This window comes from Sarcophilus harrisii, chromosome 6, assembly GCF_902635505.1.
Source record: "Sarcophilus harrisii chromosome 6, mSarHar1.11, whole genome shotgun sequence".
Taxonomy (NCBI): Eukaryota; Metazoa; Chordata; class Mammalia; order Dasyuromorphia; family Dasyuridae; genus Sarcophilus; species Sarcophilus harrisii.
Genome location: NC_045431.1, coordinates 253,844,982 through 253,864,128, shown reverse-complemented (window position 1 = coordinate 253,864,128; position 19,147 = coordinate 253,844,982). Strand labels below are relative to the sequence as shown.

Here is a 19,147-nt window from a genome sequence, read left to right as displayed (position 1 = left end):
AAGTTAAAAAATTCTAAATGACTTGCCTAAAGTCATACACACTAGTAGTTGTGAGAGGTTCGGTTCAAACTGAATTCTATTCAGAATCATCTTCCTAGGAACATAATTACAATATTATAAATTACAATATTATAATAGAATCAGAATCCAAGCTGGAAGGGAATTTCAAAAGTATTTACTTTGACGCTCATATTTCAATGAGAAAACTAAGACACGAACTCTCACATCTGGTAAATGCTCAATCAAGCTTCATACTCAGGTATTTTAGACTCTACTTACATATTTATTTTCACTATAACATATTGTCTTTTTATAAAATTTGTTTCTACTGCTTCTACTGTCCCAGTATTAGTTTATTTTTTTCATTTCCACATGAAATGGCCACAATTAGATGCTTTCCCTCATGGAAAATCTGGTCAGTTGTCTAATGAATCTGAGATGCTGGAGGGACATAAGCCTTTTAGGCAGTATACATACATACATGCATACATGCATACATATACAAAAACACATATGTGCTAATATATAAACATATGCATATATATGTACATATGTATGAACATACATATATACAAACACATATACTTGAGGTAAGAAAAAGTTTTTAATGTGGGGTATGTGTGCTTATGTGTGTGTGTGTACAGGCAAATTTCATAGGTTTCTAAATAGAGATGGAGATAGTTGAAGCCATGGGGATGGAATATATCAACAAAGGAGTAAAAGCAGGCAAGACAAGGAGGAGAGAAAAGCCCCACTGTTGCTAAATTAAAAGATGGGACTATAAAGGTCCCAGCATACTTAAATCTGCCTCTTATGATTCAGGTCAATTCCATGACAATGTGCTTATTGGAAAGTGTATAGGATTGGGAAATGGATGATTAAATTCATAATAAATCATAGATTCATTTTGTGATGTTTGCAAAGTGATTTTTGCACTCTGATCCTCAATTTCTTTTTTCTAAAAATGAATTTTTCATCAGATGATTAATAAGGTTCTGCCAGCACTAAGATTTCACTTATTCTGTAACAATAACTTTAGGATATGCATAAAATACAGAAAAGATTATATCACTAGATGCTTGTTGTATAGACATATTCAAATACTATTTTAAAAGAAAAATAAAAGAAGTATGAAGTCAAAAATATTTTTAAATGCCCACTGTATACTAGGCATTCTGCTAAGAACAAGAGATAGAAGGAAACACAAAAATATTCCATACTCTTAAAAAGTTTACAATTTAGTGGAAGAGATGGTATACAAATAAACTGGATAAAAAAAAAAAAAGATGTCTACAGGATAAATTAGAGGTAATCTCAGAGAAGGAAGAAAATAATGGAAACAGTAAAGGAACATAAAATAAGTGAGTAGAGAATGATGAGAATTCAATGATATTTCTGCTAAAGAATAAATAGCAAGGGGATCCTTCAAGAGTAGTTTAAAGCTCAATGGGATGAGGACAAAATATTTCCTGGATTTAAAGATAGAAGATAATCATCAGTGATCATGAAGGCAGTTGCTTCAGGAAAGTGATGAGGAAAAGCAACTCTTAGAAATTTGAAAGAAATGAAATGGAAAGAAAAAAAGATGATCTTAGCAAAGATTTCCACCACCCCATCACACCTTTTTGAAGAATAGCAATTTGATGATACTGAGGATGATAATTAAATTTGAGCAGACTTGAGATGCCATCTGATACAACTATCATTTTTCAGATGATGAAACTTAGGATCAGAGACTTTAAGTGATTTTCTTAAGTTGAATGAGTCTGTCAGAAGAAGGAAGATGTCAGTAGAAAGGTAGATTTTAAAAATGAATATAGAGAGGGGAAGCCTCTATGGAATAGTATACATTAATCAGATAAATGTACTAAATGTACTAGACACACACATATATATTACATTAAATACGTGGATAAAAGCCTTTTGCACACAAATATAAGTTTTCCTATAGTAGCTCCAACATACATATTTAAAAGCAATATTATATGACACCTATGCATTTGAAAAATACTAATATGTAAACACCTGAAAGCAAATATAATTAGGAGGAAGAGGCAGTTTAGAATAAAGATAACTGAATTGTTTCCAGGGGCTTCAGATGCTACCAGAAAACTTAATTCTACCTATTTTCAATTCCTGAAGGAATTTTTTCTTCATAAGTCTTGTACAAGGGAAGATTCCCCCCAACCTCCCCACATCCCATTGCCCTGGAGGAGAATGGCCAAGAGGTTCTTAGATATATCATTTTGTTTGGTTTGTTTCAGTAACTGTACAAAGCTAGTGCCTTTCTCCTTCCACATATATCTTTAAGCAAAACATCATTAATTTCTAGTTATACTAGACAGATAAATCATATATTGATTTTAGACAAGTTAGAGTAATCAATTAACCATTTTTATGCCATAAACAATTATATACTATAGAGACCAAGAAAATTTTAAACAGCTCCTTTACATCATCATCATCATGTTGTTGTTGTTAATTATTATTATCATTTCCTTTCAATGATTTAAGATGTCTAATTCTTTATGACTTCATTTTGGGCTTTTTTTTTTAAAACAAAGATACTGTAGTGGTTTCCTATTTCCATGTCCAACTTGATTTACTGAAAAGTAAAAATGAGGCAAACAAGATTAAGTAACATTCCCAGGGTCATAAATTAGTAATTATCTGGGGTTAGATTTGAACTGAGGTTTCCCTGATTCCAGGCCCAGAATTCTATGATGATGATTATGATTATAATACTTTAAGATCTGCAAAGTATCTTAGAGATATAATGCATTTTTATCCCCATCATGTTCTTAGGAGGTAATTACATATGGGAAATCTAAGGTAGACAGAGATAAGTGACTTTCCCAAGATGACACAGCTAGTAAGTGTATGGAACAGGATTTAAACTCAGGAACAGCACTCCATTATCTTTTGTAAATGTCTGTTACTGCTCCACTACTTGGGGATACAATATTGGGGATACAATAAATAACAAGAATATGATACATGCAGATAATTTATTAGAGATCGAATATAATTCTTATAGGACATTTCACCTTTCTCTAAAATCTTACTTAGCTTCTGGCAAAACATTTTACTGGTCCCATCAAGGCTTCTATTGATCTAGAAAGATTCATCATATTCATGTATTTATCCAGGGCCTTGTCCTTATAAGGTGATAGAGATAACAAATAATTAAAGTCAATTATTCTGCCCACTACATCGCCAATCAAATTCAAATGTGTTCAATAGAACTATGGGATTTTGAATAATTATTATATATTATTATTTAAATTACTAGCATCTCTTCTTCCCAAGAATATAGGATAATAGACTGGATTTGGAGTTTGAAGGGGATATAAACTGAATTACTTGTGGAGAAATTGGGATGAAGAGAGTTCAAAATGACATTCCAGAAAGTAAACTCTTTGAGAGCAGATTTATTTTTCATCTTCTATTTCTCTAACTCATAAAGCATATTTTGCACAGAGCAAATCCTTAATAAATACTTATCAGATTATGTTTCATGCTAGTTACCCTTCACTCTCCACAGTAAAGTTATGTTTCTTCACTTTTTAATTTTCTTGCGGGTATAGGTTTGCTTGGATCAATAATTAGTCACAAAGCAGGTTATATATGGAAGATCCAAGCAATGTGATGGAATTTGTTTTCTTGGGAATCCTGCAAGGCTGGAAAATGCAGCGAATGGCCTTTGCTTTCTTCTTAATGCTTTACATCCTGACTGTAATGGGAAACTTACTCATTGTAGTCACTGTCAATTTCAGTGGCTACCTGACCTCCCCGATGTACTACTTCCTCAGCTATCTGTCCTTTGTAGATGTCTGTTACTCCTCTACCACCACCCCAAAGATGATGACTGACTTGTTCATACAGAGGAAAACCATCTCCTTCCACGGCTGCATGATTCAGCTCTTTGCTGTGCATTTCTTCGGATGCACTGAGATTTTCCTGCTCACTGTCATGGCCTATGACCGTTATGTGGCCATCTGTCGCCCCTTGCACTATACAGTCATCATGAGCCACAGTAAATGCCGGACCTTGGTGTTGATTCTCTGGATTGGAGCATTTCTTCATTCCATCATTCAGTATCTCCTCACTATCCAGTTGCCCTTCTGTGGCCCCAATGTGATCGACCATTATTTCTGCGATGTCCACCCACTGCTGAAACTTGCCTGCTCTGACACCTATGTGGTAGGACTCATGGTGGTAGCCAACAGTGGTATGATCTCACTGATTGCCTTCTTTTGCCTGGTCATCTCCTACTCTGTGATCTTGTTCACTCTGAGAACTCAGTCAGCCGAGGGTAGACGCAAGGCGCTCTCAACCTGTGGCTCTCATGTTGTTGCTGTATTGCTGTTCTTTGTCCCCTGTATCTATATGTACATTCGTCCAAACACCACCCTTAAAGCAGATAAACTGGTCACTTTGTTTAATACAGTCATGCCCCCAATGCTAAATCCCCTCATATATACCCTAAGGAATGCTGAAGTAAAGAAAGCTGTAAGAAAGCTATGGAGACACAAAGTCACTTTAAAAGAAACCTAACCAAAATATTTGCCATAGAGTTAATAGTTACCTACATTTATTAAGTCTGCATTATATCCAAGGACTCTAACATTAGACATATCACAAAACTATATGACATCTTCCCTGACTTCAAATAACTTAGAGTTTCTTAAAACTGATATTTGATAACATCCATAACAGCAAAGACTAATCAGAAGAGAATACTTAGTAAAACCATGAATGGAAATTATTTTTTCAGTTCATATTAGTTTTCTTAACATAGGCATTAAAATAAATAAAGAAAATGAAGTATTTTGGGGGGATAATCATCATTTCTGAAATTTAAGTGTTCTTTGGTAAAATAAATATATTCTATTGTGATTGATACCTATTTGCCTGTAAGCAAAACATTTGTAGTTTAAAGTGGAGGGGGGATCATATTTTTGTAACTGTCATTAGTCTTGGTGGGAGAATCTATTGAATAATTTTTCCTTGTTGATAACTGTTTATACTTTACTATCAGTTTTATGGATGCTGTGCAACATTTTAAAAACAATTAATTATTAGATATAATTTAATTTATATTACATTCATTTCAAAGCAAATTAATGATATAATTATATATAATTATATAATATTTGAATATAACAATAATTTAATATATGATGTGCTTAATTATTGACACTATTACTGATTAATAATATCACTGACTCCATTTTTATTTATCAATAAGTATTATTTTCAATACAGGCATCTAAGTGGTGTAGGAGATAAAATGTCAGGCATGGAATCAGGAAGGCTCCTTTTCCTAATCTGATCTCCGATACTAACTGTGTAACACTGGGTAAGTTGCTTAACTCTCTAAAATGATTTCAAGAATCTGAAGAAAAATGGCAAACTACTTCAGTATTTCTGTAAAAACAAACAAAGTAACATGAAACAGTCATAAAGACTCAGACATGACTGAAAATTCTTTAAAAACATTATTTTTTATAATTAAAGTTCACATGGATGTAAAATAAGATACTTTGTAAAGTATATTCCTCACTACCAGTTACTGAAGTAGTAAAATATTCATACTCCTATGTTATGGATGAAGAATTGGGGGCAGGGGGAAAAAAAAACAAAAAGTAACTACTTTCTCTCAGGGTTAAACTTCTCCCCCAACACCCAAATATTGATAAGGTTAGATTTTCCCTGAAAGGCTTCGACAATGGGACTCGATAGAAAAAGGGACAGAAAAGATCAAATTGTTCTACTTCTGTGAGACAATTTCCAAAACAAAACAAAACAAACAACCCTTGGAGGTATCCATGCCTTTCTATTGAAATCACATTCCATACATCTTGATTTGTCCAGATGGAGATTTCAGAAGGAGAATTCAGGTGGTGGTGTGCTTCTACCAATAGCTGTCCTATTGTGTTCTTGTTAAACATCTTCGTTATATTTGATACAAATAAACTTCCTTTTGTTAATTGCTCAATGATTATAAAACTCTTATTTTTTTCCCAACATCAAACCTAAAACCATATATGCCGACATCAGATTTGTCCCTAATGCACCCATATTCTATGATCTGAAAGAAACAGCTGATTTCCTGCTGCTCCTACTCTGTCTCCCCCTCCCCCCAATCTTGATCAGTGCCTGAAATCCTTGGCTATGGAACTATAATAAATTCCCCCTCTCTTCCTTTCATCCCTCCCTTTGTATTTAAAACCACTAACACTGTATGAATGAGTGTAATAGCTATTTGCATCTAAGAATGTCACATACATTATAGAATCATTGGGATTGTGCAGAGGTGGGGATGAAGGATGGAGAGGCTGTCTGAAAGCAAGGAGAAAACACTGAAAATGAACTTGAGACTTTCTTCACCATTTTACTGAGGGTTGGTTTTCACTCTATTCCTCCTTTGGAACTCTGCAACTAGAGTATGAGAGAAAATAATTTCCTTGAAAAAATTTGAAGATTATACTTATATCTATCTATTTTTATACTCATATTTTTTATCTCTATCTCTATCTATACATCTACATACCTAATGATTATATATTCATATTATGTCATATTCATCATAATGGATTGGAATTTTAAAGTAGGAAATCAAGAGATCATTGAAATAACAAATAAATTTGTCTTTGAAATACAAAATGAAGCAAGGAAAAATCTAGTAGAATTATGCCCAAAACAGCTCACTGGTGACAGTAAACATTTTTTTTCCTTTCTGAGGAATCCCAAAAGTGACTCTAAATATGGACAATATCATATGGTCAATAATGAAATCAGATTGACTATAATTTGCAGCCAAAGATGGAAAAGGTCTATATAGTCAGCTAAAACCAGACATTGTGCTGACTATGGCTCAGAACATGAGCTTCTCATTAAGCTTAAATTTAAGAAAAGATGGAAAACCACCAGATTGAATGGATATCACCCATATAACACCTCTTATAGATATGAAGAAGGGATAATGTTAAAGTTCTTCATAGAGTTGAGCAGCTTTGGCTCCTTTGACATTAGTGGTCGGAATATAGTCATGTTATTGTGCTATTGAATGCTTTGTCTTGAATTCAAACAGATATCATTCTATCTATTTTGAGATTGTGACCTAATAACTGTTTTTCTCACCCTTTTATTTATCATGAGGTCTAGTCCATTTCTTTCAAGGAATCCTTGCCCATATGTAAGGATCTTCTGAATTACCTTCACCCCTTTTATTGATTTAAGTTCACTGACACCCAAGATGCTAATGTTCAATTTTTCCATCTCCTGTTTGACTCTTTTTTAAAAATTCTGACTGATTTTTAAAATGTTTTTGAACTAGTTATTTGCAAGAAAATAAAAATTTTAAAAATCCACACCTCTTCTCTGTATTAAAATATCTTATTTCTATATGTGTGTATATGTTTACATTTAAAATCCTGAAATTATGGTCTATTACCTTTGCATGGGCAACCATTACAAATAGGGCTCAAACTTCAATATTGGGAGTAGATTGTATTATAGTTGGGAAAATATGTATATTTTAAGATTTTTACACTCATTATATTAAGAGACCATCACTTTAATAAAGCCCAGGTGATATCAGAGGATATGATTCATAGGAAATCATTAATTTGGTAAAATCATTATTGAAGACAATCTGAATGGCAAAGGGAACTGTGAATATACTATCAATTATTAGTATTTGTGTCTTGCATATGACAAATGCAGTGAAAGATATTAACCAGAACCTGGATGATTAGAAAGGTGGTAGACAGTAGTAGATAAGAACTACAGTGGCATTCTTTCATGTGTAGTGAGGGTGAATGAGACAACATACCAAAATTTATGGGATGCAGCCAAAGTGGTAATAAGGGAAAATTTATAACTCTAGATGGTTACTTGTATAAAATAGAGAAAAAGAAGATCAATTAATTGGGTTTGAAACTATAAAATTTACAAAAAAAAAATATGAGCCCTTAATTAAATGGCAAATTTGAAATTCTGAAGTAAAAAGAGAAGGTTAATAAAATCTATAGTAAGAAAATGATTGAATAAATAAATAAAACTAAGAGTTGATTTTATGAAAAAAAAAACAACAAAATAAATAAACCTTCACTTATTTTGATTAGTAAAAAGAAAGAGGAAAATCAACTTGTTAGTATCAAAATGAAAAGGGAGAACTTTCCACCAAATGAAGTGAAATTAGAGCAATAATTAGGAGTTACTTTGTCCAATTTTATGTTAATAAATTTGACAACCTAAATGAAATGGAGGAATACCTAGAAAAATATAATTATCCAGATTAATAGAAGAAGAAATAAATTGCTTAACTAGTTCAATTTTAGAAAAAGAAATAGAACAAGCTATTAATCACCTCCCTAAGAAAAAATTCCCAGGACCAGATGGATTTACATGTGAATTCTACACTTAAAGAACAATTAACTCCAATATTATATAAACTATTTGAAAAAATAGGGAAAGAAGGAGTCCTACCAATTTCCTTTTATGACACAGACATGGTACTAATACCTAAACCAGATAGAACAAAAAGAGAGAAAGAAAATTATATACCAATCTCCATAATGAATACTGATGCAAAATTCTTAAATAAAATAATAGCAGAGATATTACAAAAAATCATCCCCAGGATAATACACCATAGCCAAGTAGGATTTATACCAGGAATGAACGGCTGGTTCAATATTAGGAAAACTTTTAGCATAATTGACATATCAATAACCAAACTAACAAAAATCATATGATTATCTCAATATATGCAGAAAAAGCATTTGATAGAATCCAACATCCATTCCTATTAAAAACACTAGAGAGTATTGGGACACATGGACTTTTCCTTAAAATAGTCAGTAGTACCTATTAAAAACCATCAGCGAGTATCATATGTAATGAGGATCAATTGGAACCTTTACTAATAAGATCAGGGGTGAAACAAGGTTGTGAACTCTCACCATTACTATTCAATATTGTATTAGAACTGCTAGCTTTGGCAATAAGAGAAGAAAAAGAGATTAAAAGAATTAGAGTAGGTAATGAGGAAACCAAATTATTATTCTTTGAAGATGATATGATGGTATACTTAGAAAACCCTGGAGAATCAACTAAAAAATTACTAGAAATAATCCACAACTTTAGCAAAGTTGCAGGATACAAAATAAATTACATAAATTTTCAGCATTTTTATACATCACCAACAAAATCCAACAGCAAGAGATACAAAGAGAAATTCCATTTAAAATAACTGTTGATAATATAAAATATTTGGGAATCTATCTGTCAAGGGAAAGTCAGAAACTATATGAGCAAAACTACAAAACAGTTTCCACACAAATAAAGTCAGATCTAACCAATTGGAAAAATATCAAGTGCTCTTGGATAGGTTGAGAGATTATAATAAAGATGACAAAACTCACTAAACTAATCTATTTATTTAGTGTTATACCAATCAAACTCCCAAGAAATTATTTCACTGACCTAGAAAAAATACCAATAAAATTCATCTGGAAGGACAAAAGGTCAAGAATTTCAAGGGAATTAAAAAAAAAAAAAAAAAAAGGCAAATGGAGGTGGCTTAGCTGTACCAGATTTAAAATTATATTATAAAGCAACAGTCATCAAAACCATTTGGTACTAGCTAAGAAATAGAGTAGCCAATCACTGGAATAGATTAGGTTAACAGGACAAAATAGTCAATGACTATACTAATCTAATATTTGACAAATCCAAAGATCCCAGTTTTTGGGATAAGAATTCATTATTTGACAAACACTGCTGGGAAAATTATACACCAGTATGGCAGAAACTAGGCACTGATCCACACATAACATTGTATACCAAGATAAGGTCAAATGGGTTCATGATCTAGACATAAAGAATGATATTATAAAACAAATTCGAAGAATATAAGATAATTTACCTGTCAGATCTGTGGAGGAGGAAGGAATTTGTGACCAAAGGAGAACTAGAGATCATAAGTGATCATAAAATAGGTAACTTTGATCATAGTAAGTTTAAAAGTTTTTGTACAAACAAAACTAATGCAGACAAGATTAGAAGGGAATCAATAAACTTGGAAAACATTTTTACATTAAGGGTTCCATTAAAGACCTCATTTCTAAAATATGTAGAGAATTGACTCAAATTTATAAGAATTCAAGCCATTTTCCAATTGATAAATGGTCAAAGGTTTTGAACAGGCAATTTTCAGATGAAAAAATTGAAACCATTCCTAGTCATATGAAAAGGTGCTCTAAATCATTATTGATCAGAGAAATACAAATTAAGACAACTTTGCGATACCACTACACACCTCTCAGATCAAGTTAATGATGAATGTTGGAGGGGATGTGGGAAAACTAGGACACTAATACATTGTTGGTGAAATTGTGAATGAATCCAAACATTCTGGAGAGCAATTTGGAACTGTGCCCAGAAGGCTATCAAACTGTGCATATCCTTTGATCTAGCAGTGTTTCCACTGGGCTTATATCCCAAAGACATCTTAAAGGATGCAAAGGGACCCACATGTACAAAAGTGTTCATAGCAGTCCTTTTTGTAGTGGCGCGCAACTGGAAACTGAGTGGATGCCTATCAGATGGAGAATGGCTGAATAAGTTATATAAAGTATATGAATGCTATGGAATGTTATTGTTCTATTAAAAAAAACAATGAGCAGGATGATTTCAGAGAAGCTTGCAGAGACTTGCATGAACTGATGCTAAGTGAAATGAGTAGAACCAGGAGATCATTGTACACAACAACAACAAGATTATACAATGATCAATTCTGATGGATGTGGCTCTCTTCAACAATGAGATGATTCAGACCAGTCCCTTATGGTCTTGTGATCAAAAGAGTGATTTACTCTCAGAGAGAAGACTGTGTTTTACAACATAGAATTTTCACTCTTTCTGTTGTTGTTTGCTTGCATTTTATTTTCTTCATTTTCTTTTTTGGCTTGATTTTATTTTACTTGTACGGCAAGATAAATGTATAAATATGTATGCACATAAGATTTTACATATATTAATCTACTTGCTATCTGGGGGAAGGGAGGTGGGAGAAGGAGGTGGAAACTGGGACACAAGATTTTGCATATGTCTTGAAAGATAAAAATATTTAATAAAAAAAATAAAACATAGAAGGGAGTGAAGCACAATGAATGGCTCTTGTGTTTTGGAGTCAGAGGAAATAAAAAACATTCTGTTAAAAATAAAAGGATATAAATCATTCCCTAATTGATAAATGCTCAAAGTTTATGAATAGACATTTTTCAGATGAAGAAATGAAAGCCATATATAGTCAGGTGAAAATGCTCTACATCACTATTAATTAGTAAATTGCAAATTAAAATAACTCTGTGGTATCACCAACTAATATCTCTCAGATTAAATAACATGATAGGAAAAGATAATTATAAATGTTGGAGGGAATGTTGCAAAAGAGGGAAACTATTGCATTTTTGATGGAGTTGTGAAATGATTCAACCATTCTGGACAGCAATTTGGAACTATTCCCAAAGGGCTATTATACTGTTCTTCCTCTTTGACTGAGAAGTTCTACTGTTGGGTTTGTATCCCAAGAAATTCATATATGAGGGAAATGGACTCGCATGTGCAAAAAATGTTTGTAGCAGCTCTTTTTTTATGGTAGCAAAGAATGGGAAAATCAATTGGGGAATGGCTGGACAAGTTGTGGTATCTGAAGATAATGGAATATTATTGTTCTATAAAAAATGATGAATAAGCTGATTTTAGAATTGCATGGAAAGATTTAAACAAACTGATACTGAGAGAACAGCAATGCATTCCTGGTTCTGTACACAATAAGAGCAAGAATGTGTGATGTTAAGCTATGAAAGATTTGGTTATTCTCTAAGTGGTTTAGTGATCCAAAGCAATTCCCATAGACCTTGGCAGAAAATGTCATCTGCATACCAAAGAAGAATGATGGAAAATGTAAATCAACACATTTTTTTCTGCTTTTTTTCCTCTCCCATGGTTTTTCCCTTTTGCTCTGATTTTTCTCTACCAACATGACTGATAAAGCAATATGTATTAAAAATAAATTAATTAAATTATACCAAACAGAATGAAAATAATAGAAAATGTGAAATATTTCATAGGAAAAACAATTGAACTACAAAATAGATTGATGAGATATAAATTAATAATCCGCGATCAAAAATAAAAAGTGCTTGAAAATAATAGTTCAAGAAATCATCAAGGAATACTGTAATGTTCTTCTCTAAAGTATAATCTTTTCTGGGAGCAGGTTTCTTGGGGACTTCTGGAGGCAGCCTTCATTTCAGTTCAGTGTAATCACCCCAAATGCAGCCAGGAGTTAAAGTCCAAATCCTTTATTGTCTCTTTCCAAGTCTTGTTTCTTTCCTTGGGCCCGGTTAGCTTTCTTAGAGGCCTATCTCTCTTTGTTTCCAAGAGCTCCTTTTGCTAGTCCTTTGCCTCTGCCAGCTTCTGCCTCTAGCTCCCTCCGAATGTCTCCAGCCAGCACAAAGATGGAAGATGGAATGACTGTCTCATCCTCTGAGACCTTCTAGTAGGCTTCTCTTCTTTGGCTCTGAGAGCTCCTCCTTATATATGATCTCTTAAAGGTGTGAATCTTGTGGAATTATAGTAAGTACTAAGTACATGTAAATCAGAGAATCATTATCTCATCAATTCCACTACTTGCCACCTTGTAAGAATTCTAACAGAATACTACGCTTATATATCTTAGATATGAGTATAATAGAAAAGAAAAACAATAATAAACAACAACAGTAGTACTTTCCAGAAAATTATCACAAAATGAAAACTTCAGGAATGTAATAGCTAAATTTCAGAAGTCCTTGATCAATGAGAAAATATTGCAAGTATCCAGAAAGAAACCATTCAAAAATCATGGAAACAAAGTCAGTATCACATAAGATCCATTGGTTTCCAAATTGAAGGAAGAGAGTGTTTGAAAAATCATATTCCAGAAAACAAGAGTTAGGATTACAACCAAGACCATCAAATATCCATCAAAAGTTAGTGTAATCCAGGAGGGGAAAATAGATATTTAATAAATAAATGATATTTAGGCATTTGTGGTGAAAAGATAAGAAGTTAATAGCAAATTTAAAATTCAAACACAAGAACCAAGGGAAGCATAAAGAAGAAAGATAAATATGAAAGGGAAAAATATGTACATAAAACAATTAAGTTGCTTACATTCCTGCATTGGAAGATGATACATATAATGGCTAAGAATTTTATCATAATAAGGGGACTTAGAAGGAATATACATACACAGAATGTATGAGTGTGAGTTGATTTTATTGGGATGAGCTCACAAAAATGAAAAGGTGAAGAGGTGAGAAAGAGGGATATACTGGAGAAAGGGGAAAGGTAAAATAAGAAAATTTTATCTCACATAAAATAGACACACAAGGAGCTTTTATACTAGAGGTAAAATGAGAGAAGTTATGGTTACTTTCTGATGATTTATCCCCTTGTAATTAGTTCAGAGAGTGAAAATAATATCATAACAAAGTTCTTAAGAAATTTATCATTATTAGAAAAGTTAGGAATATACATAAAAGAGTATAGGTATGGATTTGAGTTGAGAATGATCAGATAATATTAAAAATATTAAAATTGATTGTGTGGGGCATGCATTGAGAGAAAGGGAAGAAAGACATGGAATGGAGCAAATTATCCCACATAAAGATAATGTACAGAAGATGTACAGAAAGGAGAAATTACTGTGAAGCTTCCCTGATGGAGGCCTCTTTTTTCAAATAAATTTATTTTTAAAATAAATACATTTTCAAGTAAAATTCTTGTCAAATTGACAAGAAAACATATGTTTGTGATGAAGTACTGTTGTGCCATAAGAAATGACAAAGGCAAATGCTTTCAGAAAATAATGGAAAAGCCTTTATGAACTGATGCAAAGTGAAGTGAATGAGACTTGAAACAGTAATTTTGTGATGATGATCAACTGTGAAAAACTTAGTTAATTTGAGGAATATAATGATCCAAAAAAGTATATAAGAAAAAAAAATCATGGTAATAAATATTCTCCATCTCTAGACAAAGAACTGATGAATTCTAAGTGCAAATTTATACTTAGGCTTCTTATTTTATTTTTCTTGCTATTTTGATGTAATGTGGCTACTATAAAACATTTTGCACAATTTCATGTGTAATTCATGTTGCTTGTTTTCTCTGTGGTGGTAAAGGGGCAAAAAGAAAGGTATTTGGAACTCAATTTTTAAAAGGTTAAAAATAAGTAATAAATATTTAAAATTCAAACAACCACATGATGTTTATTATATAATATATATCTTATAATATTAATAATTGTTATATAGTATTAAGTATTTTAATGATTTTATGTCAAAGTTTAACAGAAGGGTGGTGGTTGTTATTTTAAAGTTGGCTCAAAGAAAAATATTGGAAATCTTCCAGGGCCAGATTCCTTGCCACTCCATATTGTCAATATGATGATCTGGGCTACCCAGTTGGCAAACATTTCTGATTGGGGATGTCAGTAGTCCCTTTGAGAGGTTTAGAGTCAGTGTGGCTAAGCCTGGTCCTGGGAGAATCAGTTTGACACAATCTCTTTTTGTGGAAAAGGGAAGGATTGATCAGAAAGGAAAGTGGCTCTCCTGTTGCCAGAACACATAATTTTCCTTTATCTAGTCACAAAGATGGACAAATGACAAGCTTTGAATCCAGTACTACAGAGAATCTTTGCAGAATCTTTTAGTATTCTTGAGACCACAACTGCCACCAGTAGCAGAGGAGTGACTAGCTGAAGCAGATTAATTAAAAGGATGCATGGTTCTCAGTAATAGGTACTTCATATTAATCTCTTAGTTCCCTACCTGTTCTATCTTGAAATGTTTAAGCAGTAGAAATTGCAGGGTTTCTCCCCCTTATCTAAACAGAGAATATGAAAGTCTTATTTTCTATTTTTCAGTGTCAAATTATTGCTAAATGTCTGTCTTTCTTCCTCTGTTATCATTTCCTTTGAATTTCTTCCTCTGTGTCATTTCCTTTGAATTTTTTTAAGTGATGTCGAGACAGCACATATACTGAAAATCAGGATCTTGGGTTTGGGGTTCTGGCTCTATCACACATTAATTATATGACTTGAGGAGAGGAACTGATGGTGGTATGTCTTCATTTTCTGGGACATAGTTTACTCACCTGTATATTGAATCCAATGAACTCTTAAGCCTCCTGAATAACTTACATTTTAAGTTTCCAAGTATCTGGGATAGATTCTTGAACTTGGATCATGAGACTTTGATATCAGCTTTTTTTTTAGTTGTGTGCCTTTCAGCAAGTAATTTGACTCTCTGAATCTTACTAGATTAGACAAATGACTTGCTGGAGACATTATAGAAGGAAGACAGCAAACAAAATATTCATTAAATGCCTACTAAATGCTAGGCATTTTGCTAAGTACTCTACAAATATTACATTTGATCTTCATAACAACTTTATTTTTAATCATCATATTAGAGTGGAGGAAACTGAGGCAAGAACTTAAGTGAATCACATAGCTAATTAAGTGTCTGAGACTGAATTTAAATTTAGGTGTTCCTGATTCTAGGGCCACTGACCTGGCTCTACCAAAAAAGGGATTCTTATTTAATTCTAGTTTGTATGAGATTACTACTAAGATCCTGCAAAATTTTGAAATACTCTGGGCAAAATCTATACCATAGGTAGTTTGTCAAAGTCCTGCTGCTGCTGCCTTTCTAATTCTTGTACACAATTCTGATGACCACTACCTCCCATAATTAGCTCCTCCCACTTTAAGTAATCTCTATTCTAGATTAAGCAGCTAATGCTCATGTGTCTAAATTTTTGAGGACTTTCACCAGCTATTATTTTTTTTTCCTTTCTAATACAAATTTCTGTGAGTGTCAGAGTCTTAAATGAAAAAAGTAAAAAAGCATTGATTGATTAGGGAATCTTAACATGAAGATCTTGATAGTTTTGTTTACAAAAAATATTTTAATAACTGCTTTCTAGTAAATTGGATTTCCTTAGCAACCCCATGTACTTTTATTTTCACTTTCTTATTTGTGTGTATGTGTATATGTTTCATTTCCTCTTTGTTCTGTTTTTTCTTTCACAGCATGACTAATGTGGAAATATATTTACATTATTAACATATATATATATATATAACCTCTGTCAAATTCCCTGACTTCTGAAGGAGAGAGAAAAAAATTGAAATTCAAAATCTTATGTATATAAAAATGAATTATGAAAAGTACCTTTATATTTAATTAGAAAAATATTATTTACAAAAATAAATGAATAAAGTCATAAACAAGACCAAGAAAGAAAGAAAAAGAAAGGAAAGAAAGAAAGAAAGAAAGAAAAAAGAAGGAAGGAAGAAGGGGAGGGAGGAAGGGAGGGAGGGAGGGAGAAAAGGAAGGAAGGAAAGAAGGAAGGAAGGAGGAAGGAGAGAAAGAGGGAGGGAAAGAGGGGGGAGGAGAAAGGAAGAAAGGAAGGAAAATTAGAGCACTAGAATAATCTGAGGTATTATTTTTGTTATGCTTTCTGTGTATACTGAGGTAAGCCAGTCTCCCTCCACATGTCTTGGTCTCCTCAGCTGATGCAATATTGTGTAGTAAAGGCCAAATGAAAGAGTAAAGATGGTGCTGAACTCTTCAATCCCCCAAACATTTATTTGCTGGCTCCCACAGGTATGCTACTAAAATGTGAATAAATGAATTAGATTCAGAGGAAAGAGCTTTGATAAAAAGTCAGAGAACTTTATAATTTTTAGTTTGGACTGGAATGGTGTCTAGGGTAGGAGGTGCTACCTCAAGGTGCTCAGTTTAGCACCTTGAGGGATTAGAGTTGGTGAATTGTGATTAAAAGAAAGGTGAATTTTGAAGAGTTGAAGCTTATAAAGAATTCTAACTTACACTTGTATGAACAAAGACAAATTATTTGGTTTTTATGTTTTCTCATTTTGTAAAACAGGGGTAGTGATGATGATACCTGTAGTTGCTGCCTGATCTAATATAGACACTGAGAAATAAAGAAAAGGACCTTATATTAAGAACAGTTCCTGTTTTCTTTAAATATATAAGAGTTTATATGCTTCAGATCTATGAGACTCAAGTGAGATAATGTATAAAAAGTACTTTGCAAACCTTAAAGCACAATGCCACTGTAAACTTTTATTTTGTTCATGCTTCTAGGGTTCATTTATATACAGCTGATAAAAGTGGGTATACCTGCAATAGGATGTATAAAAGATATTTACAGAAAGGTGGAAAGTCCAGGCTAGCTCCCTAAGGATCAGCCAGAGTCAGGATAAACAAAAGTCCTTGGTCTTCAGGGGCCGAAGTGAAGGAGACAGACAAACTGCCACAAGCTCACCACAAACCTCCCTTCTCCTGGTCCTGCTGCAAAGAGAAGTTTTCTGGCCTCTCTCACTCCACCCCCTAATTCTTACCTACAATTTTCTTAACTCCAAACATTCAGCCAGCATTAACTGAGAGAAAAGCAATTCCAAACATATGCTAATAGAGTCATTGTCCAATAGGTAATTAACCTTAAGTGCTTGGTTGTCTGAATCAAGCATATCTTTTAAGAATTTCAGCCCTTTACAGAAAGGGAAACTGTTCAGAACAAAAAAATAAAGAGCCAAAAAAAAAAGTCAGATATGTTCCTGGAGCTGAAATGCTGACTACTGAGCCAGAAAACCTAGAATCAACTGTTTTGTGATCTTGGAGACTCACTTAATATTTCTATACTTTTTTTCATGTATGAAATGATAATAGATGATTGCACAATTATTTGAACAGATTTTTGAGCTTATATTAATATATGGATACATGTATTATATGTACTATATGTAATATTTGTGTGTATATATATATATATATATATATTTAATGCTGTATGGATTCTTATAATAACTGCCTAAATTAAGTGAAACTGAGGCTCAGTAAGTAATATTGAATGATGTTGAACAAGATGATTCCTAAATCTTTACCTCTGTGATAATAAGATTTATTATATTAGAAGGATCAGGAACTCTTTGGATTTGAGGCCTGGGTGCAGACATTACATTAAATTTTCCCCAAGATTGTCACTGATGGATAAAGTATAGATAGGCAAAAAAATTGTTTGTGTGTGTGTGTGTGTGCTAGAAAGAGAAGAGACTGACAGAGACAAAGAGATAGAGACAGACAGACAGACAAAGACATAGAGACCAAAACAGAAAGATAGAAGCAGAGATAGAAATAGACAGAAACAGACACAGATAGACAAAGACATAGAGACAAAAAAAAAAAAAAAAATGCAGACAAAGACAGAGTGGGGGAGATTTACCAAAGTTTCATAGTTTACAATAATATTGCTACCTACTCTCTCTATAAACTTTATGACATCATATTCTGTTATCTATCTATATAATATATATATATATATATATACATTTGTCATGTATATATGTATAAAATGAGACTATAAAAATTTAAGATCCCTACTAGTTCCAAATCCTTATTAAAATAATATATATTCCTATTCTATTTTGGGTTTTTATATATGTGTGTATAAATATATGGATATATACATATTTACATGTATATGTATGATTTCCCATTATGTATAGATAATAGGATTCTCTATTGCACACAGTTCCTCTCTTTCATGTCCACTAATACATTTCTTTTATTCTAAAACCATCTCTTTCTTTTGTAATCCTCTCATAGGATGATACATTTACAAGCTGCAGGAACATCAGAAATCATCTAATATAATTCTCCTATTTTTACATGAACAAAATGAGATCCAGAATGGAGACATGATTTCCCCAAGCTGGCCTCAATGGTAAGTAGTACGTCCCAGGGATCACCTCTTCCTTGCCTTTGGACTCCTTTTGAATCTAGTACAATTTAACTCCATCCTTCCTCTCCCTGTTCAACAATGAAAAAAAATGATGAAAAAATCCATTCTGTTATTGTTTATGAAATTTGGCAAAATCATGTTGGCTCCCAGAGGTTTTCTTATTTTGTGAAAGAAATTCAAAATAACAATTACATCAGTGATTTTTTTTTTTTTTTTTTTTTTTTTGCAGAGCATGAGCTTCTCTGTACAC

At 32.7% G+C, this 19,147-nt stretch overlaps 1 protein-coding gene across 1 annotated transcript; it reads left to right on the top strand.

Annotated features, from left to right (window-relative positions):
- Nucleotides 1-3,621: 3,621 nt before the first annotated feature.
- LOC100919547 (olfactory receptor 4S1-like) lies at nucleotides 3,622-4,557 on the top strand. The gene has a single exon (XM_012553085.2). It carries the CDS (start codon nucleotides 3,628-3,630, stop codon nucleotides 4,555-4,557), a length of 930 nt encoding a protein of 309 aa, XP_012408539.1. The 5' UTR covers nucleotides 3,622-3,627.
- The last annotated feature ends 14,590 nt before the right edge of the window (nucleotides 4,558-19,147 follow it).